Source organism: Alosa sapidissima, chromosome 16 (genome assembly GCF_018492685.1).
Source record: "Alosa sapidissima isolate fAloSap1 chromosome 16, fAloSap1.pri, whole genome shotgun sequence".
Taxonomy (NCBI): domain Eukaryota; kingdom Metazoa; phylum Chordata; class Actinopteri; order Clupeiformes; family Clupeidae; genus Alosa; species Alosa sapidissima.
The window spans coordinates 26,979,979-27,006,724 of NC_055972.1; the positions used below are offsets into that span (position 1 = coordinate 26,979,979).

The following is a 26,746-nucleotide window of genomic DNA, read 5'->3' on the forward strand; positions in this document are numbered from 1 at the left end:
GTCAATGATGTAGTTTGTATCTTTATGCATGGTCCATAAAAGTACATTCCTCCTGGTATAAACAGAAAAACTACAGCTCCCAGTATTACTAGCGCAGACTTCCGCATATCTCATACTGTCTGGAGATCGGTGACTTGGTTGGCTACATGCGACTGAGTGATTATATTCTAACCAATTAGATATAGTCTGTTTTAATAGTCAGTGGGCCACGGACCCGGCGTTGTGCCAGCTCACAGAAAGTGCCACGACTCCACAGACCACGGATACAGGGAGACATCGAGACAGAGCCTGAGCCTTGGGATAGCCACATATTTCACTTTGGATGAGAAAAATATTTTAAACATCGCTGGAGCTTTTCGGTTTTCCTGATCGGACTGACGTGTGCAGAAAATAAAAAAGGTTTGTAGAAAGACGATTATGCCGGTCAGTTTTCTGACCACGTTTATACGATTTCTTAATGGATTATTGCCATCTTAGTAGCCAGTTAGGGTAATCTATCCAAAGCTATGTTAGTAGGATATGCGATAGACAATGAAGGCTAGGTGGCTAACAAGACAGTTTAGTTGTGGTTTGGTTTTTATTTGGGTCCAGCAGCCAGTAACGTTGTTAAACCACCGTTCATAGATGCTGATGATGGGACAGGCGTCCTGCCATTTGATGAGTTTCTGATGCCTTTGACCACTAGCTTACTGACTAGCGAGCCCAGCTAGCACTGTTAATTAACTAAGTGATTTATTGTGATTGTTTGCGTGCACTATTATTGTGGTTCTTCTCTAGACAAATCAGATATGATAAATTATTATGCATAGCAGTCTTGCTAATGCTAGCTCGTCCATGTCTTTGATAATGAATGCTGATCACAGGTTCCAGTGGGCTAGCTTGATCGGGGGCACTATGGTTCCTTGGCTGTCTCATTGAATTAACTTGGTGTATCACTCAAAGATAGCTGCTGATTTCTTTTCCTCAACAAGTATACACCTTGATGGACTAAAGACAGAAAGAAAGAGACTATAGGCTATGCGCGCATTGATTCATGAAAACTAATGAAGAGTTGATGTTATTCCAACGTTACTTGCGGGGCGAGCTGGGATAGGCAACGTCAGCTTAAAATTTACCGTGACCAGCTTGCGACACTGAACACGATCTTGACCTCAAGTTCATTATTTTTTGGGGTAAAAAGTTCGTTTGTTTTCAAGATTGTTGTGTAGACTACATCTCATTAACTTTAAGGATGCAATCATCGCTAATGCAATAGACATAAGATGACAGTGTATGAAAGGAAACCGGGACTGTATCAGTGTTGTATGATTTTTGCCTTTATGCGTTTGTGCTGCAGTTGACTTTCTGAGCTCAGAAAGGCAGCCGGATGCAAACTAGAAAGTTTAGCAGAAGGGTCCCAAGATCGTGAACATCATGCGAAGCAAAGTGACTGGGAGAAAGCCGCAGTTGTTTGTGCGTCATAATTCATTCATTGCTTATTTCCCTTTGGCCAGTTCCCCTTTCATTTACAAAGACGAGCATTGGTGTGTACTTTTAACCGCTACATGCATACAATCTTATCCAGTTTATGTACGGTATATTAATATGTATGATTACTAATGCACCGTATCTTTCAGTTTAGCTTGTATAGAGAAGTATTTCTTATTCCCTTTATGTCTCTGGACTGGAGATTCTTGTCTCTAAAGCTACTCCTAACTATGGAAACCATAGTGAGCTTGCTTGTATCTTTATCTTACATTGTTATCTTACATTGTTATCTTACACCCAAGACTTTCCACATAGCAACAATTCATTGATGGGCATATTACTGGAAAATGCAGTGCCTCTTAAGCAAAGAGTGACTTAGCCTGGAATTGCTTGGCAGAAATGTGCCTCTGGGGATTGTGCCAACTATGGTTAAATTTTGTTATGGGTGGGTGGAGGTGGGCTACAAAGGGCCCACCTCTGTCTAAAAGTCAGCATTCTGAGGCTAGTGTGGGCATAGTGTAATCTGTATGTATTATTTGCCCCATACATCTGTTTTCTGTTAGAGGGCTGAAGGAGACTAGGTCTTGGCTCTATTTTTACAGAATGGCACCCAGTGTTGGCATGGCTTCCCGGTGCCAACCAAAGAATTTTGATGCACCTCTTGGTTTCTACTAAAATGTTGTGCGACTTGGCAAAAATGTAGCGTGCTTGTGAAGAGTATACAAATATATGTGTCTATGGCTTTATGGCAACGGTGTCTTACGTATTCCTGAATGAAAGTGAAGCAGGGGGAGGGATGTGATTACCGCTCGTAGGGTGTGTTTGGACTCTGAACTGAAACCAAAGATCTTTCAGATAATGGCTCAATTTGCCACTGCATGACATCTTGGTTAAGTATTTAGGCCAGTGATATCCTCAAGCTGTATGCTTATAGATTATATTTAGGATTAAGGATTACTTCCAGTACTGATGACTCTTGCTTTTAAAGCTCTGTGTAATTGCAGGCCGTTTCGTTTAATTTCTGACATCTTTTTTTTTTTTTTTAACAGGCATTACTGGACATTGAAGTGGCAGTCATGGACATCTATGACCCCCAAACGCTCGGCATCATGGTCTTCAGCGGGTTCATGCTGATCTCGGCCATCGGTATCGCCCTGGTCTCCACCTTCTCCATGAAGGAGACGTCGTACGAGGAGGCCCTGGCCAAGCAAAGGCAGGAGCTGAATAAGATCCAGCCCCAGCGGGCGGACAAGAGGAAGAAGGACAAGGCGCTGGACAAACGAAGCCGAGGGAAGAAGAAGGACGACAAGCCTAACGGGAAGCTTCCCGACACGGACACCGCGACACCTGACCTGAGCGAGGCCGAGACGCCCGCCGAACCCCCAACTCCCGAGCCTGTGGTGGTGGCTCCGGTCCCTGCGCCCACCCCTGCCCCTTTGGCTGCCGCTCCGGCCCCAGCTCCGGTCATCGCTGCTGCCCCTGCCCCGTCTGTGTCGGCCGCACCCCCCCGCGCTGCTCAGGTTGAGGCTCCCGCAGCCCCCTCCCCGAAGGACAAGAGGAAGAAGGAGAAGAAGGTTGCCAAGGTGGAGCCGGCCCAAACCCAGCAGGCCGCCGCCCCGAAACCCGCTCCCGCCAAGCCCGAGGTTGTGGTCAAAGAGGTTCCCGTAATGGCAGTGCCCCCAGTGGGCGCCCAGAAAAGTGCCCCTCCAGCTGCCCCTGCTGTTGCTGCGCCCACCAAAGCTGAAGAGCCCAAAGCTGAGGCCCCTTCCAAGAAGAAGGGAGGCTCCAAGAAGAAGGCTGAGCCAGGTGAGCAATGTTACCTGTCCTCTGGCCCTTATTTGTCAATAGCAGGGTTCATAATAATAATAATAATAATAAAGTCAACATCCTCATTTGCATTTACCTCAATAAAATAGGGTGGAGTGGACTTACTTCTCGCTCATATATGAAGCAAATGCTAAACAAACAAAAATTATTTCCATATTGGCACAGAAAATTTTCGTTTTTCAAAGAACTATAGATTTGGATGTAAAAGTGCTGAAATGGCAGAGGGAAGAAGCATATTTTGTTTTTGGCAGCTCCATTCTCACACCGAGTGGTGGTCTGAGTATTATGTAATATACTGTACAACTGATAGGAGAAATGAACCTTTATGGAATGAGCAAAACACACATACAACCATGCTTCATGCACTGTCTGGGTCTCTTGACCGCGTGTGTGTGTGTGTGTGTGTGTGCTGATACAGCAGAGTAAAAGGACTGCTTTCAGTGAGCATACATGTGCACCTCCAGCCCCACCACAGTGCGCTTGCCTAGGCCCACATGTGCAGGGAACAATGGACTCTTCAGGCTGCTTCTGTAATGGTGGTGGTGTGTTTGTCTGTTTGTTTATGTGCACCAGCAAGCATCGCACAAGTACAACATTGTCACATTGACTAAGAGGGACTTGTAGAGTAGCCTGTCAGTACCATTAGTTTGCCTCTTTCAACAGCATTTCTATGATATAACATGACTTGATATGAATAGCCCCTGTATTATTTTGGATACATGGGGTATATTTAGACTGTATGAAGTTTTTTGTTGAGTTATTGTCCCAAAACTGGGTAGTCTTTGATGAATAACAGGATACAGTCTGTGCCATTGATAGCCCCATGTGTGGATAGATCTAAGTGTTTGATGGACACGCTTGATGTTTATCTAGTAGTTAAAATTAGCCCTTTGGAGAAAATGGAAATGACCCCTTTGAGCAGGAACAGCATTAGCCAAAACACAGACTGTTCTCTAAGCTGCCCAGAGTGAATCCATCATTGTGAGTCTGTGTGTGCTGGGGGTTTGTTTTCAGCATTGCCAGATGCAGAGATAACTGCTTGAACTTCTGGGGTGTTGAAAAGTCTTAAAATACCAGCAGTGCATGTAATTGTGATCACATAAGTTTCGGGAGGACTCATCGAGAGGTGGTTGTTACCGTCAGAAAGAGATGCATAAAAGATTGGTTGTGATGTCTACAACTCTAAATGTAAACGTACACCAAAGCTCCACTTGCATCCATTTTTTTTCCATGATTTACATTTTGGTAGTGCCTTGCTTGATCAAATGCATGCTACACATTGAAAGACTGGACAAAGTTTTTCATTCAATCTGCATAGCTATACCTATGTGGTAGTTTTTACAAGCAGTGCTATTAATGACATAAATGGTGATCACAGCATCAACATTTAGGTGTGAGCAGAAGTCTTGTTTAAAATGGGCTTGCAATGAATAATGATCTTGGAATGGAAACACACTTTGATTGTGGTCTAAAGTCAAATTCAACTTTCTCTACTTGCAGTGAAAAGTCATTAGTTCACACTTTAGCCTGGTTTGTGCTTGCATGAGTGTTTTTCCACGCATAGGTTTTCTACATTTCCCTAGTAGTTTTTGCCTGGTTGATTCACAACTCCAGTAAGACATTTTTTCCTTCTGAATTGTTCTCTGGTATTGCATCCTAAGCCTCTGATGGAACCGTGCCCATGGGAACGAAGTACTGTGGAGAACTCCCTCACACATATACACACACACACACTCTCTCTCACTCACTCACTCACTCACTCACTCACTCACTCTCACACACACACACACACACACAGGTGAGCAAAGCTTGGCAAAGAAACCCTGGCCTTTTCACGGCTGAGGAGGAGGAGCCGGGCTCCCCGTTCCTCCGCTAGTGTCTGGGCCTTGTCTAAACTGTGTTCTCGCTCAACTGCCCTGTTGTGTTAGACCACAAAGGCCTCCAGTGCCCCAACAATGAGCACATCTCAGCACTGCCCAGTGTACCATCTCTGTCTGGTGCCACTGTGCCACTTTACCCCCTTTTGCCCATGCCAGTCTACGCTACTGCTGCTGTTGCTGCTACGGCCACAGTGGTGTTGCTGCCTCCACCTTTAGCCTCCATCCTGTTAGCGCTGGCTAATTACCCTAGCAGCCTGGTGAGTGGAGGAGGCGGCGCATGTCTTGCCACTTCACCTAAGTGCTTAGCTGTGGTTTTTGGCGTGTGCTGGTTTTTGTCAGGCTCGCTCTGCCAACAGGCCCCTCATCTGGGATCAAGGCTCCAAAACAAGGGCGGGTTTGATGATTATAGCTTCTTGGTGGCCACTTTTGAGGGTGTACTCTGGCTGCCGTGTGGTTTATAAGACGCTGCCGCCGCCCTCAACATAGCTAATAACCAAGCAAGGATCACACATGTGCCACATTGGCACACTAATGCACTGGGACTAACACAGAAGGCCATCAGTAGGCCAATAGTTTGCCTACTAACTCCATAACATAACAGGTAGATTTCAAATGGGAAACAGAACTGGGATACATAAGTTGTATGTAAACTTTTGACAGTATCATCAGAATCTTACTATGAGATTCAAATTCTGTGTTTGGAACATGCCCTCATTCACTACATAGTGTTCTATATAGTGAATAACTTTGTAGCGAATGAGTGAATGCTCCGTTCACAAGGATCGAGTATGTTTATGAGGATGTAATGCCTCTGTAGCTGGTTGGCTCCTGCCTGCCTGCCTACCCTGCGTGTGGTTAGGAAGCTGCTTAGCTCAGTGGTTGGCAGGGGGAGTCACTCGCGCTAGGCAGCCTGAGGTAACGTCTGCAGAGGAACAGGAGCAGCCTTCTCCTTCTCCACCCCAGTCCCTTTCAGAGGCCCTCTGCCAGTCTTTGTGTGTGTGTGTGTGTGTGTGTGTGTGTGTGTGTGTCTACCTCAAAAGTTACAGCACTAAGCATGCACTCACAAGAGTGTGAGAAAAACTTACGTGAAGTGAAGTCTGCAGAAAAGTTGCAAACCAGCACTGTTGACCAAGTTGTGTTTCCAGCACAATTTGGAAGTATGATGTGAATGTTTTTTGATGTCTTGCAGCTGCCGTGGCAACAGATTCGGTGGACGCCGCCCTGTACCTGCCCTACAAGGCGCTGGTTTCCACGGTGAAGAGCATGATGTTCAGCGAGGGGGAGGCCCAGCAGCTCATTGAGATCCTGAGCGAGAAGTCTGGAGTTGGAACCTGGCATACGGTGAGGAGGCGTCAAAATGCCTCTACAGATCTACACTTACTGTCTTAGGACACCCCCTCTCTCCAAAAATCTCACCCACTTTGAACTGAACTCCACCCAATATCTCCACAGATCTACACACATTCTCTATAGACCTCTGAAGTTCACCTACAAAAAAGACCCAAAGGCTGCCATCTTTGCCCATATAAAGAGATCCGATTACCATCTTTGCCCATATCAGGACATCCAGATCTTCTTATATAGGCAGCATCTTTCCTATATGCCAATTAAATTTGTCTGTTAACAAAGCAAGCTAGCTAGCTAACGTTCACACAGGAATGGGTTGTGAATAGGTAGCAAAAGGAACGTTGCTATTAATCTGGGCTAACTAGTTAGCAGCTAAGGACTTTGATTAAACTTGTATATTGTTATAAGCCAACCTAAAACATCCATGCCTTTAATGATATCTAACTAATCACCATTTCACTGAAACAACACTTATTCATTTAAAATGTTATAGTTGCTATTGCTAGCTTAGGTTCATCAGTTGTCTCTGCCACAAAGACACATCCACTATTTCCTCCCCTTTTCTCCAGAGCTCCACCCACCCATTCTACTGCCCCCTTTACAGTGGCCCTGTTGCTAAGCAGCAAACAACAGACAGTTCACAGACTGCACTGCACTGCCACAGCCCAATCAATCACTTACTCAGACACGATCAATCAACTCTGTAGCCAGTCACTCAAAACAGTCAGCCGGGTAAATAGTGACTGTTTGCCATAGGAAACATTTAAGGACAAACAATTTGCCAAATGGTTCTCTTATGGAGAGCTCTAAACTGTCGACATTTGCCATTCAGCCACTTTGTGGACATTCTTATCTAAATCTCACTTATCTGACATCATAGAACAAGAACATTACCTCAAGAGCTGTTGAACTTTCTTTTCATGTTTAGCCAGTGCAACCACTGTACACACATCCCCTTTCATATGTGTTCCCTGGCTATCAAACCAATGATCTGGGTGTTGGGAGCACCTTGTTTACACAGGAACACAAAACATGCCTTATTTATTATCAAACTGCTTGGCATCAGTTTCAGGACCATGTTGTGGTGTTGGCGTGTGGTCCCTCATGTCCTAAATTGTTGAACAAATTGTCCTAAAATTGTTGAGAATTGCTCTAAAACTTAAACTGTTTACCATGTTGTTAGTCGCTTTGGCTAAAAATGCGTCAGCCAAATGTAATGTAATGTAAATGCCCTTTTGGGTTTGTGTCGCCCCCTGCAGGCCACTCAGAAGGGCGACCCCGTGGCAGTGCTGAAGAAGCAGCTGGAGGAACGTGAAAAACAGCTGACTGCTGAGCAACAGGACGCCACTGCCGCCAAGAACCGCCTCCGTGAGATGACCAAGGTGGGGTGGGGGGGGAGGACTAGATTCTACTTTCTCTCAGACACACACACACACACACACACACAGCCTTCATAGTCACTTGTCCAGCATCCATCCATTTTTTCCCCCAAAGTTCCCCTAAACTACATTTTTGTCCTTCAACGAGGAAATGTACAGTTCTCATAGTCACATCCTTGTAGTAATCAACAGCGTCCATTTCCTCTTGTCTTCTTTGGGTATGTGTACACCAGCTGCTTATGTTCACATAGTTACAATCCCTTCCTGTGGGGTAAAGGGATGAGCTAAGCCCTGCATGCTGTCAATATGCACTTTGTTATCCTCATCAAATAATGTTATGGTTCTCACAGACATGTTCTTGCAGTGGTCAACATTACTACATTTATCTTAGTGATGTGTTGGTCAGCCACTTGTGTTCACATGCCGGTAATCCCCACAGAATTCACCGGTCACACATACATCACACTGAGATGAATCACTGAGCTCAGGCTGGTAGAAGTCTGTCTGTTACGACGAGTGTGTCAGTTGGTCAGCACACATACAAGGCAGGCATTCAGACATCAACTGAACTCACTCACAGAGCTCTTATGATTCTCCGGTACTTCAACAATTGTGACAGGTCACATGTTTGCAGTGAATCATGGGAGGTCTCAACGCAGGGAAGGCCATGTACAACCTCTATTATGTAATCAGTCACATGGGAGGTTGTTGTGTCTGTCTTCTAAGAAGATGGTAAAGTGACAATTTGCTGACAACAAACCAATCTTATCCTTATAAGGGCATAGGAATGGCAGCCATAAATGAGACTTTTGCCATATACTAATGTAATTTATATACTTATGATTACTAGAAACGGTAGAAACAGTATGAAAAAATGAAACATGCTATGTTACGACCCGGCTCTAAGCCGCAACATAAAGAGGGAGTCGGGACAACAGAGATAACTTTAACCAATAAAGTATTTATTTAAAAGTAACAGCTTCTCTACTGTTCTACACAACTACGGGCCAAGTTACTTACACACATGAATGACTACTTGCACCAAGCAAGTTTACCAAAGTCATTCTTCAAATCCTAGCCAACCCTGGCTTAGGCTACATGTGGTTTCACCAAACCTCCAAACAAGTAACTTAACCTCTGAGGGTAGTGAGCACTCGAAATAGACGAGTGCTCACTACCCTCGAGTATGAAAATCATTAAACCATCTCTGCAATAGCTACCTGAGCTGATCTAAAGTGATGTTTAATATAAGGATTTCAACTGGGTGAAAGCAAGCTCTACTACACAAACAAACAATCAGTAAACTATACTTAAAACTGACATACACTTACCATTACCACATACACATCCCAAATTATGCTCCAAACTTCTAGTGAGAAATCTGCTGGTGTTAATCAATGTTAATCCACTTAGTTATTCAATAGAATTCCGGTACCTACTTACCACCAAAGAAACTAACTTCACCTCGCTAGTCTTCCAGGGCCTGCCGGCCTCGGGGCGACTGGTTAACGCATGAACTTTGTCACAGTGAGACTGCGCGAATAGCGTGCCCCCGACAGGAATTCGAGATCCCCGACCAGGATTACCCCTCAAAACAATGAACATTAACAAATCAAAATAACAAATAGTACTTCGAAGGAGAGGCTGCTAGCAACCTAGCTGGAGCACTCTTACTAACCGGATTCTGACCAATATCAATATTAAGTAGCTAGGCTACACCACTAGGGAATTTCAACAACCAGCACATTTCTCACCCAAAATCTCCACAGTCCAGACTCCCAAAGTGTTCACTATATCCCGGACGAGCCCCCAATTTATGTTACGACCCGGCTCTAAGCCGCAACATAAAGTGGGAGTTGGGACAACAGAGATAACTTTAACCAATAAAGTATTTATTTAAAAGTAACCAAAAGCAATAAATAACCATTACCAAAAAATTTCTAGGGGAAAGTAAAAGCATGTATGCAAGTGTGTTAATGTGGGTCAGTATGATGTCAGTCAGTATGATGCTCCAAGATAGAAAGAAAGTGCTAGTGGAGGAGCGATAACCCAGAACAGAAAAGTGCCCAAATCAAGAGAGAGAACAACCCCTTAAATACCCACACACCTTCACCAGGTGTGTATGATTAGCTAATTGGGCAAGCTAGGGCGGCATTGCCCATGCAATGGCCATGTCAGGCCTGAAGGGGCACAGGGGGTCGTAACAGCTATTACTAATCTGGTTTAATTGGACAGGTAAGAGTTAAGATAGTATACTAACTACTGCTAATTCTAGTTTAGTCACATTTACATTTATTCATTTGGCAGACACCTTTATCCAAAGCGACTTACAGTAATGGAATAACATTTAATCTATTAACATTTAAGCATTTTACCATTTAAACTTTTAAACTACAGAGTTATAGCTACAGCATTAGAGGTTTAACATTTAAGATACTGTGCAGATGAGACGATAGCTAGGAATTACTATGGCATCTGTCAATACTAGTTCTAGTACTAGTTGAACCGGTCAGAAATATGATGGTGTACTAACTACTGCTAACCCTAGTTTAGTTGAACCAGTAAGAAATATGATAGTATACTAACTACTGCTTACGCTAGTTTAGTTGAACCAGTAAGAAATATGATAGTATACTAACTACTGCTAACCCTAGTTTAGTTGAACAGACAAGCGTAAGAAATGTGACGATTGACGCTGGAGTGGTGTGCCTCCTGTGCAGGAGCTGTCCACTGAGAAGTCCAAGGTGGCACAGACAGAGGCGCGCCTCACTGCCCAGCTCAGTGCCCGCGAGCAGGAGATGGTGGCGCTGCAGGCACGCATGCAGGCCAGCTACCAGGACCACATGGCCGAGACGCACAAGTACAAGACGAAGGTCAGAGGTCACACATACACACACACACACACACACACACATACATGGAAACACACACTCACACGGATACAAACAAACAAAAGTATACACGGAAAAACACACACACACACACACACACAATGATATATATTCACGGATACGGATACACACACAAACACCAACCACACCTGTGTGACTGAAAAGGTGCAGGCGATTAATCATTACAGAAAAACTAAGTCACGTCAAGACGTGAATAGGGACCAGTCTGTGTGTCTGTGTGTTTCTTGACAACAAAAGTCAGAGGGAATTGCAAACACATTAGCCAACTCACTTAGTGCTGCAACAAAGGGGAAATTGTGCCTACAGATGTGTGTGTGTGTGTGTATATATCCGTGAATATATATCTGTGTGTGTGTGTGTGTGTGTGTGTGTGTGTGTGCCATGCATATAAATATGCATGTGTGTGGGTGTATATGTCTCTGTGTATATTCATGTTTTTGTGCGTGTATGGTCTTCCCCCTCAGGTCCAGAGTCTGCAGGATCAGCTGGATAAGGGCCCGAGTGCTCAGATGGCTCGTCTGCAGCAGGAGAACTCCATCCTGCGCGACGCCCTCAACCAGGCCACCAGCCAGACTGAGAGCAAGTGAGTCATCGAAGACCAGACATCCAGACACTCTCTGACCCCCGCCGACCCGCCTCTCCCCTCCACACACTCACACTCTGGCGAAAGTTTGCATTTGTGTTTCAGTCTGTGTTTGTGTGTCTGCGTATGTCTGTCTGTGTGTTTGTGTTTGTGTCTGTTGCTTGAGTCAGCTTGCTTAAGCCATTGTCTGCCACTCTGGCATCATATGAAAAACCACATCTGCAACAGTGAGTAATTGTAATGTGATGGAACTGCTTTGGTCTTGCCCAGGCAAAATGCAGAGCTAGCCAAGCTGAGGCAGGAGTGTGCTAAACTGAGCAAGGAGGTGGGGGAGAAGAGCGAGGCACTGCAGGCCGACGAGCACATCAGGAAGGGCCTGGAGGCCAAGGTGGCGGCCGCCGAGAACCAGCTCTCACAGCTGCAGGTGAGGTTGGCCACGTGCCACACCGTGTTGGCTCAAGGGGTGTGTTTTTACGTGAGTGAGTGTGAGTGAGTGAGTGTGAGTGTGAGTGAGTGTGTCTGAGTGTTTGTAGGGGTTACAGATGTTCAGCTGTACCCCTTTTTGGTAGTGCTGAGTTACAGACCTGTAATGACACGTCCCTATTAGATAATCAAGCTCTTAGAAGCTTTGCTGTATTAGATCCAGGTGTCTGATTATGGTTGTAACTAAATACTGCCGACATGTAGATCAGAAGAGACTCTCTGTCTCAGACGTACTGTAAATAATGTAGAACTCCCTACATCTTTAAGATGCATGCTTTCATCTTAGAGATTGTGTAAATGTACTGGCTAAACGCACATTCAGATAATTCCTGGACCCAGCACCTCATCATACTATGTACCATGTACTTTAACTGCAGTGCGAGAAGTGTAGACTTGCCCTTTTTGTCTCTATCTATTTCACACTCTGATAAACAGACCACTCTTGTCAGATGCTCTGCCATGTTGATTTCGGTGCTGTGGCAGACAGCAGTGAACGTTAGTCCTCATTATTAGTCCCTTTGGATAAAAGCGTCAGCATAATGAACATATGTACTGTAAATGTAATTTAATGAACACAGAAAAGAAAATCCTGTTTTGTTTTTTCTTTTTATTGCCCCCCCTCCTCCACCTCTCCTCCACCCCTTCTCCCTTAATGAGGCTGTCCAACATGCTATCGGAACCCTCCACCACTGCACTGATCCCTTGCTGCTGCTGGTGCTGCTGGGTCTGGAATGCTGGGCCAGAGCAGAGCCGAGGGGTGGGGTAGATGGGAGGAGGGGGGGGGGGGGAACATGACTCTTTCCAAAAACGGAATGAATGTGGAATGTGTTCGTGCTGGAGCAGTGAGGCACGTCCAGAAGCGGTTTGAGGGATTGATTAAAAAAAAGAAAGAAAAAAAAGAAATGGAATTCCAAGGAGAACGGCACATTTGCCAGCGGAGTGTGGCTTAGGTTCTAAAATAAGAAAAATCTTGTCAGCATTTCTTTGCTTTTTTTTGTCACTTTCTTGCTGCCATGCCAACTTGGAACTAGAACTGTAAGGCTTTTTTAGAGAGAGAGTGTGTGTGTGTGTGTGTGTGTGCACATACTCATACTAGTAGAATCCTTACAATTCCTCATGATCAGATCACTCCTGAGTCATTTAAAAAAAAAAAAAACAGGTCTTAACGTTGCTCCTCTTGTTTCTGAACGCAAACTCTAGTCTTCCTGTCGTAGTCAGTCAGTGTTCATTCACGTCACATCCTTGACGCATTCTTCCTCCACCCGGAGGGAATGAGTCAGGAGGAACAGAACAGACATTCTGCTAAAAGGGGAACTTTGTGGAACAAGATGGCGGTTCTCACTTCTAGCAAGTTGCACAATGAATATGATGCAAAATGTGAAAAAAAATAAGTAATGGAGCAATGAATGTTCCGAAAGGGGGATTGGTGTGGCTTGGTTTTGTAGAGTAGAGATTGTTTTTCAATGTACCTGGAATCTAGAGAAAACCAACACATTTGCTGTGTGTGTGTGTGTGTGTGTGTGTGTGTGTGTGTGTGTGGACTCTCAGCACATTCATATGAATCCACTTCATTCAGTGTCCTCCACCCCAGCCATGTAGCACCACCTTTTGTGGTCACTCACATACATGCATCCTGTTTGGTGCGTGTGTGTGTACGCTTGCAAACGTCTATATTTGACCAAGTACACATTAGTCACAGCAGGTGTCCAAGACTGACTGAAAAACTTCCAGGATCCAGGTCCGGCTGCCTTGTTTTCTCTATCGATTCGTTCGGCGTGCACACATGCGATTTACATCACCTTGCGTGGTGCTAAAGTATCTGTCAGGAAAACAACAACTGAAACTCTCCACACAAGACACAAATTATATATATATTTTTTTCCATACACGGGTGGGTGAATGTCTTTTGCACCTACTGTGCTGCAACGATTGGAGCAAAAGTGTCGCGTGAATGACTCTTGGAAGTTGTGATGCAGGATAGGATTTGTGTACCTGTAACAAGGATTTGTGAACCCGTAGCCACTATTTTGTGTTAACAAGGGATAAAAAAAAAAAATGTACGGCTTCAAGTTGACTGTTACACATTTGTGACTTTAGTGTGCGCATGCAAAATCTGCAGTTAAATGTGCTCGCGACTTATGCACCTTTTATACCTCCATAACCGTGTGCATGTGTGTCTCTCTGCTGCTCCCTGTAGGCGGGCCGCGCGTCAAGCGAGCAGGCTCTGCAGAGGCGTCTGGAGGAGGTGAGCGAGGAGCTGCGTGCGTCCCAGAGCACCAGTCGCAGCCTCCAGGCCCAGCTGGAGCAGGGCAAGCAGGAGGGCACCACACTCACAGGTGAGGAGAACGGGACCTCAGGAGGCTCTGTGAAACACACACACACACACACACACACACACACACATACAGTACACACAAACACACACACACACACACAAGTGCGATGCAGCGTTTCACATCAGCTCCTTCCTCTTATTGAGCAAAAAAATGTCCTCTGTGTGTGTGTGTACAATACATGTCTCACTCCTCCCTCACGCATGTGGTTCTCATTCTTCGTCACCCTCAGTGTATAGTTTCTATAAGTTCACACACAAGATCATACATTTCTGTACATGGCAAGAGAAGCCTGTCTCTCAAAGTTCCTCTTTTGAAGGTGCTAGTGACGATAAAAAATGGACTTGTTCCATGCCCAAATAAGTCACTTCATTGTTTGTTTATGTTATACTCATAATATTTGTGATATTAAACAGTATTTTCCAGAGTAACTTTAAGTAACTACTTAACTGCTAACATCACGCCTTCTGGTTAGCTAGCCTATGAACATTAGCAACGTTGTCGTTTGTTGTTGTCAAGTGAATGTTTGGAAAGTATGGAGTTCCAAAGTGGGAGCCTTCTCACTTCCCAGCCACATGAAAGCACTAAAAGTGTGTGATCTGACCTGGCCTCCCTGTCCGTGTGTGACCCTGCAGACCTGCAGGAGCGTGTGTCGAGTGCGGAGGCGGCTCTTGAGGAGCGCGAGGTGCTGGTGAAGGCCCTGGAGGAGAAGCTGACCCAGGCTGAGCTGGAGAAGACCCAGCTGGAGGACCAGGTGGGCTCCATCCATGTGCTGCTGGAGGCCAGCCAGAGCCGCGAGGAGGACGACGGACACATGGTGAGAGGGGCCTGAGCCTAAACACCGTACCGAACCGCATCAGGCTGCACCACACCGAACCACACCGCAAAGCACCTCACTGGAATGCACCACATGACCAAATCGAATCCACATGTCCAGGGCCTAGCTGTAGAGATGGAGAGCATATTTGCGACCATACTGAACCCAATCCACACACCCAGGGCCTAACTAGTCGTGGGCATGTCTGTGAGCACATTGAACTAAATCCACACACCCAGGCTAGTGGTGGGCTAGTTGTAGCAAGCCTTTTAAATCAGAGAGTTCACAACAGAGTGCTTTGTTTTTATGTTTGCTTAACCTTTACCATAAGTGATGAATAAAATAAAAGCATGTGATTAGTAAATGTAGAGATCTTAATGACAAAATCCAAATGGCACTTGGATATTGCGAAAGAGCAGTAAAACTGAGCTCAGACTGATTGTTTTTTATTTATTTAATTTTTTCTTATCAAATCTGACTCTTTTTCTTGCTCTTTAGCAGACGGAATCTGCAGCAGAGCTGGAACAGGTGAAGAACAGGTGTGTCACACTGAGATTTTATGATTTTTGCATCTGATTTTAGAGAAGTTTATTTTCATTAATTTGGAAGACATATACAGCTATATATCCATGTAATAAAGCTATTGGAGAATAGGGTAACACTTTATTTTAATGTGTCGCTGTTACAGTGTACTTACCTAATTAGGTACAGTGGTACAACCTGTGTAACAACATGTACTATCAGGTACTATCATTGTACTTGCATAATGTATTTGTGGGTACCTACATATAGTTGTTACATTGTAATACTGAGTGCTTTTACAAAACTTTGCCAATTTGCCTAAATTTTCATCAGAGGCAAAGAGCTGACCTGAGACCTGCTGGATGGGGTAAATCGGGTCATGATACTGTAGATTTGATATACAAAGCATGCTTAGCTCCAGTCAAGGCCTCATCGTCTTCAGTGTACATGTAACAGCTGTGCTGCTACAACCTTGTTACTCTTTGATACAGTGGAATAAACTGGAACAGGTCTTGTCTTGGAACAGGTCTACTAATTCACATGTACTGCGTGGTGTAACAGCAGACACGTTTCAACACATCAATTACAGGATGCATGACATCATTGACAGGATGTATATAATATGTTCATGTAAGTACTTAACTGGTACACTTTATTTTAATGGGTTTATTCCACTGTACCAAAAGAGTAATAAATGTGTACCACCACAGTTGATACATGTACTACAGTATGTAGGGTAATGGCAGACATGTTCCAAGACACCAATGACACAACATACATGTAATATGTAATTGTAAGTACTTAACTGGTACACTTCATTTTAATGGGTTTATGCCACTGTATCAAAGAGCAATAAGTGTGTACCAACACAGTTGATATATGTACTATGTAGTGAATTAGTAGACCTGTTCCAAGACATCGAAGACATAACATACATGTCATATGTACATGTAAGTAATTAACTGGTACACTTAATAGGTTTATTCCATTGTATCAAAGAGTAACAAGGTTGTAGCAGCACAGCTGTTACATGTACACTGAAGACAATGAGGCCTTGACTGGAGCTAAGAATGCTTTGTATATCAAATCTATCATGACCAGATTTACCCCATCCAGCAGGTCTCAGGTCAGCTCTTTGCCTCTGATGAAAATTTTGGCAAATTGGCAAAGTTTTGTAAAAGCACTCAGTATTACAATGTAACAACTATATGTAGGTACCCACAAATACATAATGCAAGTACAATGATATTACCTGATAGTACATGTTGTTACACAGGCTGTACCACTGTACCTAATTAGGTAGGTACACTGTAACAGCGACACATTCAAATAAAGTGTTACCGAGAATAGTTGCTCTGGTATCGTCTTTCAAAGCTGCATTCTTCCATGATCTATCTGTATAGATAAGTCTGTAAAGTTCTCTGAGTGTGTTATTGCTTTAATATCAGTATTACTCAGTGTGAGTGTGAAATCTATCACAGTCTCAAGGAGAAAGAGAGCCAGCTGGCAGCCCTCGAAGAGCAACTGAAGCAGTTTGCGGAAATGAAAACTGACAGTATCACTAGTGCTGTAAGTACAGTATTTATTTATTTATTTATTTATTTATTTATGGATTATTTGTTTACAAGTTAATGTTTCTAGCAGCACACTATGATGCATTTTGTCAGTTGTGCTAATGAACTTCTCTATCTGCAGGTTGCAAACACTACAGAGGCCGAACAAGCCCCTAGCCAGTATGTATGACTCGTGTCTCCTCCCAGTTCAAACTATCTTCTGCCAACATGGCTGAAGTCATAGCTATTATATTTGTTCATATCAGTGTTCCTTTTAAAATGTGTACAACTTAAATATTGGATACACCCACATCATATCACACAGCAAGGAAAAATAAATGTGTCTCGACAGGACAGATTTATCATTTGTCATCAGATTTATCAGGTCAAATGATAAATGAGCCTAGTTCATCCACGAAATAATGATTAGCTTTCCTGTCAGCACTTTTTTGATGATGACATGTGTGTTCATTTTTGTCTGAATTCCATGGCATGTGTACAGATTTAACCCTCACGAGTGTTTCTTGTAATACCTCAGAGACCAGCAGAGTTTGACCGCATCGCTTGCAGAGGAGCTGAGAAGTCTGAAAGAAGAGATGGAGAGAAAAAATATCAGCAATGTACGTGCGCCCTTTATCATTATCTACACAAGTTATCAATGAATATGGAACATTGCTTTTCAGCCCGTTCAGAGAACATTTACCTTATAAGTCCAGTAGTTGAGTTTTGTCGCATGTTTTGAGGTCTGGCTCATAGTCTGTTCTCTGGTCCCACTACATCAGGCTGAGATGACAGGCGAGATGGAGACACTAAGGGTGAGGTAAGTGTTGGACCTTTACCCCTTTCGATCAGCCTCCCAAGTGTTCTCTGTCAAACTGACAGGTTAATGTTTTCACTTCGTTTTCACAAGTAATGCGTCTTACACTTTTTTTTCCCCCATCTCTATAGTCTCAAAGAACGGGAGTCGCTGTTAGCATCGCTGGAAGCTGAACTTCAACAAGTAAAGGAGGAGAAAGCAAGTGTATCAAGCCAGGTTTGTACTGTATGTTAGCTTGAAGTGTTTTGAGTGCTCTGATGAGAACGAAAGTGCTATATGAATGCAGTCCATTCACCATTACTGTCTTCTTGAAACAGGCTGACAGCAAAGCTGAACTGGAAGCACTACAAAACAGGTAGGCGTCCTTCAGGTTTGCATCAGCTAATAGCTAATGGCTATCAGCTAATAAACTGTACACAGCCACAGTTCCCCATTTACTGAGCCACACTCCCTCAGATTTGACATCTGTTGTTAATGTACACTGGCAAGCTTCGCCCAATTTTAAGTTCTAATGTAAGAACTCTTAGTGACTGTAGTGGTATGAATGAGCATCATGGCTGCACTTTGCTAAATCCTGTTTGAACACATTGTGCTTGCAGCCTGAGGGAGCGAGAGAGGCAGGTGGTCGATCTTGAAGAGGAACTGAAGCAAGCCAAGAGCAGTGCTGATCTTGTGAGATTGCGTCGTCATCCCCTCCAACAAACACACACACACAGATACTCACACTCTCTCATACACAGATACTTTCACACTCACACTCACACACACAAATACTCACACACACAGATACTCACACACACACACACACACAGATACTCCCACACACACACACACTCTCACACACACACACGTCCACCTGCTGCATGTCCTGCACAGGGTCCGTCACCTTCCGCCCATAGTCCGGCTACATTTCTCCTAATGCATGCCTCATATCTGTTTGTTTTCTAGCTGCCTGACCACACAGCAGACTTGGCATCTCTGCAGAGCAGGTACATGTCTTATTGTTTACTGTACTTGTTTACTTTTCCTCTTTGGTTGTTTGTTTACTTCTCCTCTGTTGTTTGTTATTTGTTTACACCTTTTTGCTTGTTAACTCATCGATCATAACGGACATTACTGCACATGCTTGGGTTCATGGCTTACATTGGGGGTCAAAGAAGGTGTTTCAGTTGACCGATGTTCATTCTGATTTGTAAGATGCCGTTTCCCCATTCTCTCAGCCTAACAGAAAGAGATGCACTGGTCACCTCACTGAAACAGGAGCTTCAGAAGTTGAAAGAAGCGGAACAATCAAAGGGCGATGACAAAGTAAGGAAGTTTGACACTCTTTGTACATCTGAGCCACAGAAGATAAGCTAGGTGTGTGTGTGTGGTGTGTGTGGTGTGTGTGGTGTGTGTGTGTGTGTGTGTGTGTGTGTGGTTTGCAGCGGATATTGTGAAGGCAGCACTAACTGCAGATCTACGATTGAAACCACATGAGTCTTTATGCAAAGTCATATATTGGTTAGAGTGCAGTTTCAGTAAAAAATAAACTAAACTTGACAGGACTGAGAACTAGTTCCTCTCTTTTCCAGAACTTCACATCCTCTCACATTCAATGTGTTGAATCGAGGTTTATAGTTACGGCCCATATCATTAATGAAAATTTTTATTTTTTTATCTGTAGGCAGAGTTCACAGCATTTCAAGCAGAGACCAAAGAGGTTCTTCATTCACTCTTTCCACACATCAATATCCAGACAGAAGAGGTGCCTGATGACGATGAATTAAAGCTCAGTTGCTATTTAGTCACTTTCAGTGTCCTGTTTGCTGCATTAGGGTAGTTGTTTGATCATCTTGCATGCTTTATTTCCAGACCAAATGGTTGCAGGAGTTTGCACAGAAAGCACAAGATACACTAAACCAAAGGCAACAAAGTCAGGAACCACAGCCAAGCTCAGAAGTAGAGGTAAGCCTCAGAGCTCTGGTTGGACCTCACTGGCATGGATGTCTTTGTGGGTATGTGTGTGTGTCAGATATCTGGTCTCATACCCCTTTTCTTTTTTTTCTGCCCAAGGAGGTGTTGGGGAAGTTGCGAGTCGCAGAGGAGAGCCAGACCACACTACAGGCTGAGTGTGACCAGTACAGGATTGTCCTGGCTGAGACGGTACACACAGATGGCCTTTAAACATGTTTAGGCTAGCTTGTACAGTAAGTCAATCCCAGTGGGTTTAGACATGGTGTTCGCTGGCTCAAGTGTGTGTGTGTGTGTGTGTGTGTGTGTGTCTGGTGCACAGGAGGGCATGCTGAAACACCTGCAGAGGAGCGTGGAGGAGGAAGAGCGAGGATGGAAGGCCAAGGTCATGGAATTACAGGACCAGCTCAAAACGGTGTGTGTGTGTGTGTGTGGTGGATGACATGAAATTGCATGTAGTATTATCCAAAACCTGTGAAGCTCAGAACTATCAGTTCTTTGTGTGTGTGTGTGAGTGCGTGCGTGTGTGAGTGCGTGCGTGCACATGCAAATTCAGATATGAAATAAATCAAGATGTACAGTATATACTTTAGGGTTATCTTAAGGTCTGGGGGGTGAACAGTTCTCCATTTAGCTTTGTTTACCTTTGTGTGTAACTGTGCTGCCTCCCTTCTCTCCTCAGGCTCTAGAGAAGGTGCAGAGTCTGGAGGAGACGGCAGACTCAGAGCAGGTGTGTGTGTGTGTCTGCGCTTGAGTGTGTGTGTGTGTGTGGCCCATGTTTTTATATGTATGTGGCCCATGTCTGACGTGTGTGTGTCGCCCATGTTTGACGTTTGTGTGTGTGTGTGTCGCCCATGTTTGACGTTTGTGTGTGTGTGTGTGTGTGTGTTGCAGCTGAGGGAGCAGGTGTTGCTGCTGGAGGCCCAGCTGGAGAAGCAGCTGGAGTCGGCCACGTCAGACAGCAACAACTACTCTGAGGAGATGATCCAGGTAACGCATCTCTTTCTTACTCTTTCTCTCCTTCTTTTTCTTTCTCTTTCTCTCTTATCTGAAATTCTTTGCAGTTTATTCATTCATTTATGGTCATATATTTATTCATTGCTGCATTAATTATCACTCATGTATCCATTCATATATGCTGATGTATTTATTCTTTAATTTCATAAGTTGTGTCTTTATGATTTTGTGCCCATATATTTACTCATGTTATTTCTGTGTAAATTCCCTAGCTGAAGCTTGCGTTAGAGGAAACTCAGCGACAGCTGGAAGTGGCGCAGAGGGAGGCACAGGCTCAAAGGGAGGAGTTGTCTCTGGTGAGTGGCGCCACCTAGTGTCCAGGAGGGGTTATGGCGGAAACAGGACTTTGGGTTCTGGGGTTTTCTCATCTGTCTTTTTGTCTATCCTCCCTCCCTCCAATCTTAGCCCCTCCTTCTAATACATTTTGTTAGCCTCTCTTTTCTAATTAATGTTTAATTTTTCAAGGAGGATGGAGGAATGGGAGAAACCATCCTCCTATCGTTCACAAAATTAATTAGAAGGAGGGGCTAAGACTGGAGGGAGGGAGGAATGAAGGGAGGGAGGGAGGATAGACAACAAGACAGATGAAAAAAAAACCCTATGAGTGGTGGTGAGTGTGTTATTGTGGGTATACGTGTGCTGAGTGCCTGGTTCCCATTCCAGGTCAGAGAACAGCTGAGTGAGATGACGGAGAACACTCAGAGAGAGGATAAGAAGGAGCAGAACGGCCAATCAGAGCTTGAGGTCTGTCCGTGCGGAGGTTGGGGTGCGATAACCACGCCGGGGCACCCTGCAAGGCCTGCTGGGAAGCGTTGGACATATTGGGCACCACAGCAAACAGGAGTTTTTATTAAAGAAAAATAATTTAAAAACATAAATAAATTATGTATGGTTGATATAACTTTAGTGGGCTTTTAGGCTTAAAGGAAATACCTTTCCTCTCCCTTAGAGAGTAAAACATCATGAGCTAGAGATATTGAAATTCTTCTTGACTCCTGCTGACCTGCTCCAAATGTCCAATGCGTCACAGTCGGTTCACAATGCTAACCATCTTTATGTGTTTCACTAGTGTGGCTGCGGCCCTCGTCATCACTGGCCCTGTTCACTCTTGGCTTTAAAATGTGTCTTGGGTGATTGCATCACAAGTTGATAATGCCAAAAACAAGCGTACATGTACATTTGCATTTATTCATTCATAGACACTTTTATCCAAAGCGACAAAATGGAGACTAACTAAAGTTACTAAAGCTTCAATGCAGAGGAGACCTTAGGTAATACTAAATATTACCAAGTGTAGACAACCATTAAAACCCGTTTTTATTCAATTACTCAGACCGCTTACCGTTTGAGACTCACTTTACCGCATATGTTTTGTAGTGTAAATGCTAATATATATTTATATGAAACCTCTAGAGGAAGTGACATTGGCAGTGATTGAATATGAGCTCAAGTAGTCAGCCAGACACCCTCCTTGAAGATGCTTGACAGACAGTGTTGGGAAAGTTACTTTTAAAAAGTAGCATTTGCTTGTTACTCTTAAAAAAGTAACCCGTTACTTAGTTACGCTCTATGGAAGGTAACTTTTTACGTTATTCGTTACATTTTTACGTCACTTTTATGCTCGACTTTGGGCAGAACCCAGTATCTGTTCCTAAATGTGTAGGCCTACATAAAGTTCTACTATGGAGGAAATGACAGGTATTTCTTGTGTGCTCTTTATTATAAAAAATGCCACAAACAGAGCACTTGACAAGAAAACATTGGGCTATTATAGGCTTCAACACCACCACTAAACCCCTATGAAACAATATCAAATAACATAGTCTCGATACATCTTATGCATATTAGGTGAACACAAAATACATAAGGGCTTATTTTATAGCCTTATACTCTTTCATTAAACAGGCTACCCCGAAATGTATGCAAAGCTAGTACAAATTGTATCAATAGGCTGACCGTTGAGTTAACGGCAGTGGACAAAAGTTTCTCACTAGGGCACAGTGTACACCTTACACTCACAGTCCTCCCCTTAGTTTCAACGAGTTTGAAGTAATGGGAATACCTCCATTCCTCAAAAGTTAGCGTTGGCTGCTTCTCGCTTGCCATAATTGCTCTTCATGCTACCAGCCTCTCACATACTGTGTGGAGCTCATGACTATTGCACAAGCGCGCAGCTGAGAAAGCAGTGTCGCTGTCAAATCTCTCTCTGGGATAAGTAATGTTGCGCCAAATTGAAAAAGAAACTACGTTTTGTTACCAAATTTTCAGTAGTAGCACGTTACCCGAAAAAGTAGTTACATTACGCACAACACTGTGTAACGTGTAACATGTGTAACGTTGTTGTGTCTTGGCTCTCCACCTGTGATCCGATTACCCAAGATGCATTTTAAAACTCAGTGTGAACAGGGCCACGGGCACTTTCCTCACTCTGACGAGCATGCTCACATTTATTTCTTTATTTTTGAAAGCGGAGGTGTACTCTGTTTTTTCTCACACTAACTGCTTCATGTTCTTTTTTGAGTTAAAGGTTCCGGTCTTCCTATTCTACTTTCTCACTGTGTTTTTCCTTCTTTTTCTTTTCAACTTTTTGCTTACATAGCAGACTGGACTGAGCACTAACCCTCAATGAGTACTTTCACACACCTATACCCACACCCAAACTCAAACAAGCAAATCAGGAACAAACACGCACAAATGCTTGCACTTATCAACTTTTAAGTCTTTGGTTTGGTTGAGGCCTTACTAATGAGTATTTTCTTTTGTGTGCGTGTGTGCGTGCGTGAGAGACTATGTGTGTTTGTGTGTGTTCGCCAAATTGACGTCTCAGCACTTCTCGTGCAGGTCCAAGCGGAGTTGGCCTCTACGGTTGAGAGACTTCATGGGGAGGAGGGCCAGAGGCTGCAGATGTCCGAGGAGTTTGAGCAGGTAACCCACCACCACTGTCCACCTCTGTGCCCTCACCACCCGCTGACCAGTATCTGCTTTGCTTTAATTCCATTCAAAAGAACTTTATTTATCCCCGAGGGGCAATATCATCATGCAGGCATAGTGACATATAAGATATAACACAACATATAAGAACAGGACAGAAATGGGTGTAAGTAAGTGTATGAGGATTAGTCCCAGGAGAGGGAGGAGGAGGGGGCTGGGAGCATATTGAAGTTCAGAAGTGGGATGGCCTCAAAAGTAAAGATAGCCTTCCTCTGATTAGTCTAGCCACAGGACAGCGCAGACACCTGCCAGAGGGTAGCCACTCCAATGACATGTATGTCCACTGTGTGTGTTTCGTTTCTTCCTTCCCTGCGTTTGTGTTGCACAAACAATGTCTCTGTCTCTCCTGCGACATGTTTTTGGACTGATGGTATATATGTCAGACTCTCCTCCTCTGTGTGTTTGACTGGCAATATATCTCAGCCTCTCCTTGTGTGTCTGTGTGTGTGTTGGACTGATTATATAGCCGTGCCTCTCTTCATGTGTGGGTTGGACTAGTGCTATATCTGCATCTCTGTGTGTGTGCGTGGGTAGGCCCAGAGGACGGTGATGGAGCTGCAGTCCCAACTGGATCTACTGAAGGCCGCAGGGGACGCGCCTGCCTCTGACACGGAGGATGTGGTTGAACTCAAGGTAGCACACCGCTCACTGGAACCTGGATTTTATTCACATGAATATTCTTTATGGAATTCACAAGTGGTGTGTTTCCACAGTTCAGTTCGGTACAGTACGGTACGCAATTATTTGTGTTTCCATTGTTAGTGCCATTTTTTGGCACCCTTCTGTTGGGGTACCAAGGAGTATCGTTATATCTGTAGCTTTAGCAATACAGTAAATAGACTATGTTCGTATTACATACAGAAATGACCATATGCTTGGCAGTTACTGTCCCCCTACCAGCTCCTCTCGAAGGAAAGTCCGTATAAGGCATTACCTTCCGGTAATAGACGTCATGCTCCGTGAGAGATCTCAGTCTTCTGTAAGATTAACAGTCTACTGACGAAGTTTGATGCTGTTTTGAACAATATTACTGGTTAAAAAAATGCTATTTGGGAAGCGTTTCGCTCATGGCCCTTAGCTAATCCACTGTTTGCGATTTGGAGCTATAGCGTATACCGGAGCAGGCTCTGTAGTGGTTGATCAATGAAAAATACTGTCTCCACGGCTTATTTGATTTGTTTTAATGCAGAAAAACACTCTTGGGTCAATTGTGCAATTGTGGAGAAGAAGGATGGTTTGGGTGTTCTTCCTACAGGATTCACCCCCTGTATCGATTGAAACGCGCGCCATAATCACATCCCAGTGGAGCAGTATCAGACTCATATTCTGACTAGAATCTGAGTATGACACATTCTGGGTAGTTTAAGCCTTTGTATGTGACCGTTGGATTATGTGACTTTTACTCCCATTCAGTTTGTTGACTTTGGCCAGTCATCAGTCAACAGGTTTCACATTTTATCAGGTAATCTATAATTATTGGGAGTAAGCCACAAAATCCAGTCAGCCATTTCTTAAGATGTAAAATTCCCAATGTTATACAACTCAACAGCCTACAATTGTGAAAATGTGATTAAATGTGAAACCCCTGATTTGCCATATAAAGGATTTTCACATGATTTAAGATGGCTTCTTCAGCCATGATCCTACAGAATTCTGACCCAGCCAACACATTTTCTGCATGTGTTCTTTGCAACTCTTTTTCAGGCTGTGGTGGTAAGGCCATGCTAATGTAAAGTCTTTGATCTATGAAGGACTTGAAATAGCCCTGGCGCCACTTTGATGCTTGAAAATTAATCGTATAACTTATTTTCCTTACAGTCACCAGATGGCAACAGCATTGAATATATTTGGGAACGTTTTATATATTTTAACTTCGTTTTGAGTCATTTTGATCGGTTGACATAAAAGCCATTTCTGCCCATGGGCGTTGGATGGCTCCGGCGGTATATTTGTGCCAAACAGAAATCACATGATTCAACATTGATCCTCTGGCATGTAGATTTTGCTTAACGCAAATGTCATTACTTGGCCCACAGGAGCGTCTGGAGAAGGAAAAGAAGTTGTCCAAGGACCTGGGCCAGGCAGCCACCAAACTCCAGCAGCTCCTCAAAGTCAGTCATGAGCAACTCGCCAAAGAGAAGGACACAGTCAAGGCCCTCAGTGACCAACTTCTAGCGAAGGTAACACACTTAAAAAAATAAAATATAAAAAATACTTCCTCAGCCTTCTTTATTTTAAGGCATTCTGGATATATAATACATTTTAAATATTTGCTGCTTTTGTTCAAACTGATGTAACAATTAAAAAATAAATGTCTTTCAGGTAGAGACTGGGGAGGTGAAAGAAGGGACGTCTGTCTGAGTTAGACAAACACTATACAAGTTGCCAAAATGCCTTAAGATGAGCAGAGTTATGCATTCCTGCAAGTTGATTTTTGTTGTACTGTAGTTTAATTAATACTCAAGGAAAAGAGTAAAAAGACAAACTTCTCATTGTTAAATGTAGACAAATGTTACAAATCTTTTTTTTTTTTTATGTTGACACAAACATTCCATTAATGAACTTCTGACCATGTCAGAAAATATCCCTAATTTGCCTTTGCTTAAAGTCCCCAATGGTTCAGTGTTAAGGGAAACCGCATGTACGTTAAATGTACATCAACTAGTGCAATGACTTTATCGTTTGTATTGTCAAAGGTTGAGACAAGTCGGAACATGTTAAGGTACAATGATGTATTACATTGTATGCCTGCTACTTTCTGTAGCTGGCTGGTAACAAAAATGTATGAATTTGATAAAGAATAAACTACAATGTAGCTTTAAAGGCCTGTTTTGTTTGCTGTTGTTCATGAAGTCAAGGGCAGAA

General features: G+C 43.7%; 1 protein-coding gene across 4 annotated transcripts; it reads left to right on the forward strand.

Moving 5' to 3' along the window:
* Nucleotides 1-212: 212 nt before the first annotated feature.
* rrbp1a (ribosome binding protein 1a) lies at nt 213-26,704 on the forward strand. 4 transcript variants are annotated; one of them, XM_042064973.1, is made up of 31 exons: nt 213-398; nt 2,515-3,273; nt 6,364-6,515; nt 7,781-7,903; nt 10,621-10,773; nt 11,277-11,395; nt 11,666-11,819; nt 14,076-14,214; nt 14,847-15,028; nt 15,527-15,567; nt 17,032-17,119; nt 17,246-17,283; nt 17,642-17,723; nt 17,886-17,923; nt 18,052-18,136; nt 18,238-18,275; nt 18,520-18,592; nt 18,869-18,909; nt 19,141-19,228; nt 19,587-19,667; nt 19,775-19,867; nt 19,976-20,065; nt 20,196-20,288; nt 20,556-20,603; nt 20,768-20,863; nt 21,103-21,186; nt 21,554-21,634; nt 23,732-23,815; nt 24,416-24,514; nt 25,918-26,061; nt 26,204-26,704. In XM_042064973.1, the coding sequence occupies exons 2-31, from the start codon at nt 2,544-2,546 to the stop codon at nt 26,240-26,242; spliced, it is 3,396 nt and encodes a 1,131-aa protein (XP_041920907.1). In that variant the 5' UTR covers nt 213-398; nt 2,515-2,543; the 3' UTR covers nt 26,243-26,704. The 4 variants fall into 4 exon arrangements, with proteins under 4 accessions (XP_041920907.1, XP_041920905.1, XP_041920906.1 ...); XM_042064971.1 differs by lacking the exon at nt 213-398 and adding an exon at nt 1,399-1,452 and having other exon boundaries at nt 2,517-3,273; XM_042064972.1 differs by lacking the exon at nt 213-398 and adding an exon at nt 1,399-1,452 and having other exon boundaries at nt 2,517-3,273; nt 15,530-15,567.
* Nucleotides 26,705-26,746: the final 42 nt, after the last annotated feature.

What these genes read in the sequence shown, in the direction of transcription:
- rrbp1a (XM_042064971.1), top strand. Translation starts at nt 1,414, where the DNA reads ATGCGAAGCAAAGTGACTGGGAGAAAGCCGCAGTTGTTT. An exon ending in GCCTCCGTGAGATGACCAAG is followed by an intron (nt 7,904 to 10,620) that starts GTGGGGTGGGGG and finishes CCTCCTGTGCAG; the next exon opens with GAGCTGTCCACTGAGAAGTC. An exon ending in AGACGGCAGACTCAGAGCAG is followed by an intron (nt 20,604 to 20,767) that starts GTGTGTGTGTGT and finishes TGTGTGTTGCAG; the next exon opens with CTGAGGGAGCAGGTGTTGCT.